Raw genomic sequence first — 7,634 nt, 5'->3', positions numbered from 1 at the left:
GATTCGTCAAGAATGAAATAAACCACATAAATAACTTATGTGAATACAATATAGAATTTTTAAATAGTATATTTTCATAGTTCCTTGACAGTTTTTGATAAGTACATTTTAAAAGCTTTAATATCTTTGTTCCCCAGTAAACAAACATATCTTGGCTCCAGTTCATTAAAAACTGTATCCTCGAGTATACACAAAACTTAATTAATTAATTAATTATTGGGTTCATGGTAAAATTAAAGAAGTCCAAAAGTAAAGAAAATCTTTATACTCACTGTCCACTTTATTAGGGACACCAGTACATCTGCACATTCATGCAGTTATTTGCAAATTATGTGATGTGAAGTTAAAAGGGTTAGAAATCTTAGTAAAGATGTTGATTCTCCCAGGCACTTTATTGATCACACACAATTATTGAAATTGAATCATTCTCGTGCTTTTACTTTTGAGGACTGAGTGCTAGTGCAAGGCAGGGATTAAGTATACAATAATAATAATTAAAGCATGGCAACTGTTGTCTCTATATGAAAGAATTTTAAAGATATAAATGTCTCATATCTGTCCATGTATTCTGTCTGGAAGCCTATAAATGTACTTTCTTTTATAAAGCTAAGATTATTAACGCATGCCACCTTAAAACAAGCTTCTTCAAATCAACAAAAAAAATAAAACATTGCACATCAAGATATTTGTGTACTGATAAGGAATCCCTGCTTTCAAAATCACAACATACATAAATACTCTGAGATGTTAGAATTCTTTACACAAATTCTACACGTGCCACTAATTGTACCTTTAGCTTAGAAACTAGACACGCCGCTCGCTGAAATTAAGTTAACACAAAGATTCATCCAAGTGAAATTTTAGGTGCCACAGACGTGCAAAGCATCATGTTTTTCCAAAGCCTGATACAATTAATAAAATGATAAAAACAAACAAACAAACAAACAAAAACCAACAACTCTCTCTCTCATTTATATATATATATATTATATGATATGCAGCACATGTGCCAAGTCAGCTAAATAGCTCAGATTTAGGACATCCCAGGCATGTGATGTCATTTTGAACAAAAAGCTGACCAGAGAAAGAAGATTTAAATAAATTTTTACCCCTACAGGAGCTTTTAAATGGTGCATTAATGCAAATGTGCTTTTTTTTTTTCTTAAAGTGTACTAAGATGCATTGTAATAGAGAATTTCCTGCACACAAGCTCAGTCCTTTGGCACTTTGAAGCCGTCCTTCTCTTTCCGGATGCTCTTCATCGTGTCTATGGGGTCACTTGTCCCAGCGTGCGTCTGTACTGATTTCTCTCTAGAACATAAGCAAATGATAATTAAGACAAATCAAACAGACAATTTCCTTTGGTAACATAGACATATAGACTAACATGAAAAAAAAAATCAGTTCATTTCTAGGTCAAAAAGAAATACAACAAGAATCCTGAAACAAACTGCAGTGCAATTTAGTACACAACTGTTCTATCTTTAATATCATATCCTGATTACTAGTCTTAAAACACCTTTCTAAGCTGCACCTTTAAGTGATGCGTATAGATGATTTTCTACCTGACTCTCATGAAGGGGTTGAACGTGAACTCATCCTCAATTGTGGAAGGAATGGTTGGCTCTCCGTTATCGTATTTCTCCTAATTATCAATGTCAGAGGTTAGTTCGATCGTATAAAAATCAACATTGCTTAATAACACAAGTGCAATTGGAGTGAAATAACACGAGTACCTTAGCCCATGCCAGTTTTCTCCTGATGGCCTCGTTATTTGGTTCAACGTGGTGTGCAAATTTTAAATTGTTGATTGTGTATTCATGGCCACAGTACACACGCTGCAGAAAAGCCAGAGCATGAGACAATACTGTTTACAAAGAGTTTTCTAATATGAATGGATATTTGATAAAATAATTATGTCAAGTCGTGAGCAGTATATGTAAATTAGACAGCATGACTTGACACTGAGACTTGGAAACTGTTTAAACGTGTCATGAAATAGTTACCGTCTCAGGGGGAAGTCGCCCCAGAATGTCTACCAGAGCTTTGTACATTTCCTCAGCTGTACCCTCAAAGAACTTTCCACAGCCTGCGACAAACAGGGTGTCCCCTATACACAACCAGAATATATCATGCAATTACATAACCATTCTTCAACCAGTATATCACATAACCTGAAGACTTTCTCAGATCGGAAAGCTTAACATTACAGCTGTACCTCTGACTGTTTCTCAGCACTGACACTGAAGACTCCTTCCATAAATGTTAAAGGACTCCTCACAAAAACTTTTGCCCTACCAAGTTTTTCTTTGTTATTTTTTTTTTACTATTACACTCAAGTCCCTCAAACCACTTGTTAATAGAGTGTTGCAGGGATGCTATATTTTTGTAGGCCAACCTGGACGTGATTCTTATGTGTTTCCCTCGACAAAAAGCCATCGGATTTTTCCACAGACTTTTGATTACTGCAAATAAATAATCTCAATTCTCATGTTTTGTTCATTAAGATAATCTTCACAATTGTAGAGGATTGTAATAAAATATTAAGCTCAAATAAAATCACCAGAAGTAAAAAGCTGAAGTAAGGCTATAAATGTACACTACTACACTGCAGTCACATGACTTCTGACAACTCTTTCAATCTTTATTTAAAAAAAAAAAAAAAAAAGTTTCCTAATTTACTCTTGAATGCATAGAAATTTGAATATAGTAGAAGAGTTTTCCTGTTAAAAATTCTACAGTCCCATTTAGCCTCTTAGCCCCCATTTAGCAAGCATCTTTTTAAGGACATAATTTAAAGACTTAATATAGTTTTAACAAAAATCAGGGTCAGGAACTAATAATGTATTTTATGTTGTAACATTAAAATGTAATTATCTTGATATTGTGTTAACCACAGGTCTTATTTCAGAAAAACAAAAAACTTTAGGACTTTTACTCAGTTTTTGGTTTTAGGATTAGATCCTGCAGCACGCTATAAACTGTTACTATAGAAAGGATAACCTGAGTCTATGGATTAATATTCTCTCATAGAAAATTGATCAACAGATTCGGAAATTCGACAGCACTTTATTTTGCTTTTCTTTATAATTATGTTATTGTAATCTGTGGTGCGAATATTACATCTGCATATCTGATCATGTCATACCTGCTGCTGTATCATACCTGTAAACACAGCTGGGGGTTCAGAGCTATTTTCTGAAGTCACAAAGTAGCAGATGTGTCCACTGGTATGGCACGGTGTAAACAAACACTTTACATTCAGCGAGCCCACCTGAATACACAGCAAACAAACATTCATCTTATCCAAACTGCTCTGTTTTGCTCATAACATTTATGATACAACTGCACTTATGTAGTTTTCCACTCAGCCAGTCATGTGGCAGCACAATGCAAAATCCCAAAAGATCAGCAGTTAACAATCCATCCGTTTCCAACTAATCTATCATTCAATTACAGAGAGCAGACTTTCACAATTTTGATGTGAACATAATATGAAGCTATTGATCTGTATCTTCTTTTTTTATTTTTTGCACATATATTTTACACATTTTTTGATATTTTTTGCACTGTGCTGCTGCCACATGATTGGCTGATTAAATAACAGCATAAAGTGCACGTGTACAGATGCTTAAAATAAAGTGGACAGTAAATAAATTCACCGTATAGGTGGCTGGGGACATTGTACACTTGGTAAATTTTCTGACATGTTCTACTAAACCGTATATAAAGGTTTAAAAGCTGGTTACCCCCAAAAGCGAAAAGGGAGAAGATCGCATATAGAACTGGAGTATTACAGATATTTTTGACATTGAGTATCTGATTACAAAATGAATAAATTAAGCTCAAGTCCATTTCAATAAAACCCACAGATAGCAAGGTTTTATCTAAACTTAACTTCAAAAACTACATGTTAATGTTTCTGGTGAAAAATATTGTACTTTATGGTTAACGTACCAAAAGTATGTTTGTTTTCAAATGTTTTTACTCTACAGAGACATCCACTGAATTGTCATAGACTGCACCACATATACTTAAACCAAATATATTTTTCTATACACTAATATATATATATTATATTTCTATATATGTTTTTGGCTGCTTTTAATCTACCTTTGATCACATCATTAAGTGCATCAGGCCTTAAGATTCATTTTAAAATGGCATCTAAAGATAATGCAAATGGCCCAAAATGGACATTATACATTTTCTGCCCCCACAAGCCTTGTCCATTTAAATTCCAGATTTATAATTTAGGAAATGTGTAACAATAAAACGTCGTATTATGTCAGTAAAATATTAACAGAGGGCAATGGAAGGTTGATAAGCAGTTAATGTTAAGTTACTTTAAAAATACACTAGGATTTTTGTCAGGATTGTGTAAAAGACTAAAATATCATGTTCTCTATTCATTTAAATGTGGCTTGTGAGTCCCAGTAACATTTCAAAATATTGGTACACAAAATCTGTACATGATATTTCCAACAATACATGATAATTAATAATAATCTGTAAAGTAAAAAGTTCGTAGTTTGTAAGTAAAAAACATTTCTCTCAAAACCCAATTTGCAAATGAGCCACATTGGAGTCACAAACCGTAGTTTGGGAACCTGTGTTCTAATGCTTTCTATATTTATGATTAAAGTCTTAAAAAGTGCTAAATCCACATTCTCACATTTAGCTTTAATAATGGTATTAACCACTAGACAATATATTGCTGTATTCTCTCTTTCTATCTTAACTCTTTCAGTACATCAGTGCAAATAAACTAGTGTAAATAATAATAATAATAATAATAATAATAATAATAATAATAATAATAATAATAATGTTCCATAACTGGCATAAAGACTTACTTTGAAAGTGTTGTAGTGTGTTACTTTTTTGGTCAAGGCTCCTATCCTGTCATCACCTCCATACACAGTAAGCCCAGGGACCAACTTCACCATTTTCTCATTTCCACCAGCATGGTCCCTGTCATCATAACGCCCCAAAACACACTCAATAAACAGACATGATAAGAGAATGAATGAAGGATTTGAAGGCAGTCTTACCAGTGATGATGTGTGGTTAGAATAGATTTGAGCCTCACGCCGTGCTTTTTAACAGCTTCAACAACCTAACCAGAATGAAGATCAGTTATTCTACTGGGAAGCATGACACACCTCTCCAGCAGTTAAACACTTCTTACCTTCGAGGGTTCGACGGGGTCTACAATGGCTGCCTCTTTTGTGTCCTCGTCAATGAGGAGGTACATGTAGTTATCAGTAAGTGCAGGCAGCAGCTCTACCTTCATGTTGGATTGCTCCACAAGAGCTGATTTCCTAACCACGGAATGAATGAATGCTCCGGAGATCTGAGTAGGGGCTTCAGGGCACCAAAAAAAAAACAAAAACACAACAACAGGTGAGAATGGGATGTGTTACCTCCAGTATTCGGACTGTATTGTCTTGTATAGTCTGTATTATCTTGTATAGTATAGTGCTATTTAGAGTCACAAACAGCTGGAACCAAATTCCTTGTGTGTGTCAACACACTTGTCCAACAAACCTGATTCTGATTAAATTCTGATTCTGATGTAGATTTTTTATTAAGGTTTTTATTATTAAGGGGAAAAAATCCAAACCTACATGCCCCTGTGTGAAAAAGTCCTTGCCCCCTAAACCTTTAGCAGCAAGAACTGCAGTCAAGCATTTTTGATAACTTGTAATGAGTCTGTTACAGTGCTGTAGGGGAATTTTTGGTTCATTCATCTCTGCAGAATTGTGTAATTTAGCTTAATTGGAGGGTTTTTGAGCATGAACCGCCTTTTTAAGGTTATGCCACAGCATCTCAAAAGGATTCGGGTCAGGGCTTAGAATAGGCCACTCCAAAGTCTTCCATATTTTACTGTTGGTATGATATTCTTTTTCTGAACTGCAGTGTTGCTTTTACGCCAGATGTAATGGGTCACACACCTTCCAAAAAGTTCAACATTTGTCTCGTCATTCCACAGAGTATTTTCCAAAATGTCTTAGGGATCATCAAGATGTTTTCTGTTTTCAAAACTGAGGCAAGCCTTTATGTTCTTTTCGCTCAGCAGCAGTTTTCATCTTGGAACTCGGCCATGTCACACAGTGACAGCATTTCCTGTGTGCGTTTTCATATAATTCGTTTATGAAATTGTATTTATTTATACATATATCAGTCTAACAATGTTAATCAAAGTGTGCAGCAGCAAGCTAAATAGAATCTATGCCTTATCAGGTCAACTTGGAACATGTTTACATTCATGATCTGCTAGCTGGTTAAATATTTGTGGGACAAAGAGTCAATCTGGGACATCCTATGCTCAAAAGTAGATCAACATAGTGCTCAAAATATGAACCCAATTGATCTGGACTCTAAATCGGTCATTCTTAAAATGAGGCCTGTAAACTACAGCCAGGACTAAGAGATATTTTACATAACACCTAGTCAATATTAACCTTAAAAGTGAATTGTTATTATTTAGTTATATCTTTACACCTAGTTGTAGTTCTAGTTGACTGGTTAATTTAACTTTACAGGTTTGACCAGAATGCTTGATAAAAACTAGGCAAAGTGCTGTTTATTGACTGAATCTACATTTTAACAGTTAAAGCAGTTGGCTGGTTACGTATGTGACCCGATCACACAAACAGCACCAGAGAGTCAATGAATAAATATGAAGCTACATATTTGTGGTTCATTCAAATAATATGGTAATGTTAATTATTACACAATGAATTGCTTGTAGAAAAACAGAAGTCCACAATAACACAACACGGATGATAGCTCGGTTTACATTATAGATTGTTACAATTATTATTAAAGTGTGTGTGTGTGTGTGTATACACGTACATCTGTACATACATACACACTTTTGACCATTTACTGTACAAGTCCCATATAAAAAATAAATAATTATATGAATCAAACCAGCCAATGGCTCAGTTCATGTTGATGGCCATGAATAATAGAACAAAACTAGTCTCAGTTTACTACAAAGGCTGGTGAATGCTACAGGTTAAGATATATGTGGAAAGCAAATACAACCTGTATCTATAAATATATATATCTCTCTCTCTCTCTCTCTCATATCTATCTATCTATCTATCTATCTATCTATCTATCTATCTATCTATACACAAACACGTAGAAATAAACAGTATTCTATAAACAGATTATTTTAAAAAAAAAAACGTACAGGAAATACAGTCACTGTGTCCAGAAATGCGCACTAACTAAACCACACGTCCTACATTGTGAGTGTAAGATGGTCTGACAGCCAGACGCAGTCTACTATGTAGTAAGGTAGTGTGCAGTTTTCTGCCTTGTCTTGGGGCAGCCCATCTCATCCCTCCGAACAAAACACAGGCTAACTTTGACTGATGAAATAATCCTGTCCTCTTAAGTATTATTTGCGCGCGGAAACATATTTTAAGCAGGTTGCTTGAGAAGACATACCGAATTTATACGCAGCAGCTCCAAGTGCGCTAAGACCGCAGGCACCAAGTAGCAGTGACTTAAATAACATGGTAATATCGCGATTACGACACCACACCGAGGAAGTAAACATGTGAGTTTGAAGTACAGTCCCGCCCACGTTTAACCTTTAAACTCTATTTAACCAA

General features: G+C 34.9%; 1 protein-coding gene across 1 annotated transcript; it reads right to left on the bottom strand.

Moving 5' to 3' along the window:
- Positions 1–373: 373 nt before the first annotated feature.
- On the bottom strand, positions 374–7,625 carry LOC113639502 (hydroxyacylglutathione hydrolase, mitochondrial). The gene is made up of 9 exons (XM_027141375.2): positions 7,468–7,625; positions 5,192–5,367; positions 5,055–5,119; positions 4,857–4,974; positions 3,166–3,274; positions 2,007–2,110; positions 1,737–1,838; positions 1,566–1,645; positions 374–1,311 (listed from the first exon to the last, which is right to left on the bottom strand). Exons 1-9 carry the CDS (start codon positions 7,577–7,579, stop codon positions 1,212–1,214), a joined length of 966 nt encoding a protein of 321 aa, XP_026997176.1. The 5' UTR covers positions 7,580–7,625; the 3' UTR covers positions 374–1,211.
- Positions 7,626–7,634: the final 9 nt, after the last annotated feature.

This window comes from Tachysurus fulvidraco, chromosome 15, assembly GCF_022655615.1.
Source record: "Tachysurus fulvidraco isolate hzauxx_2018 chromosome 15, HZAU_PFXX_2.0, whole genome shotgun sequence".
Lineage (NCBI taxonomy): Eukaryota > Metazoa > Chordata > Actinopteri > Siluriformes > Bagridae > Tachysurus > Tachysurus fulvidraco.
Note: the sequence above shows the minus strand (reverse complement) of the source record. Positions and strands in the feature narration are given on the sequence as shown.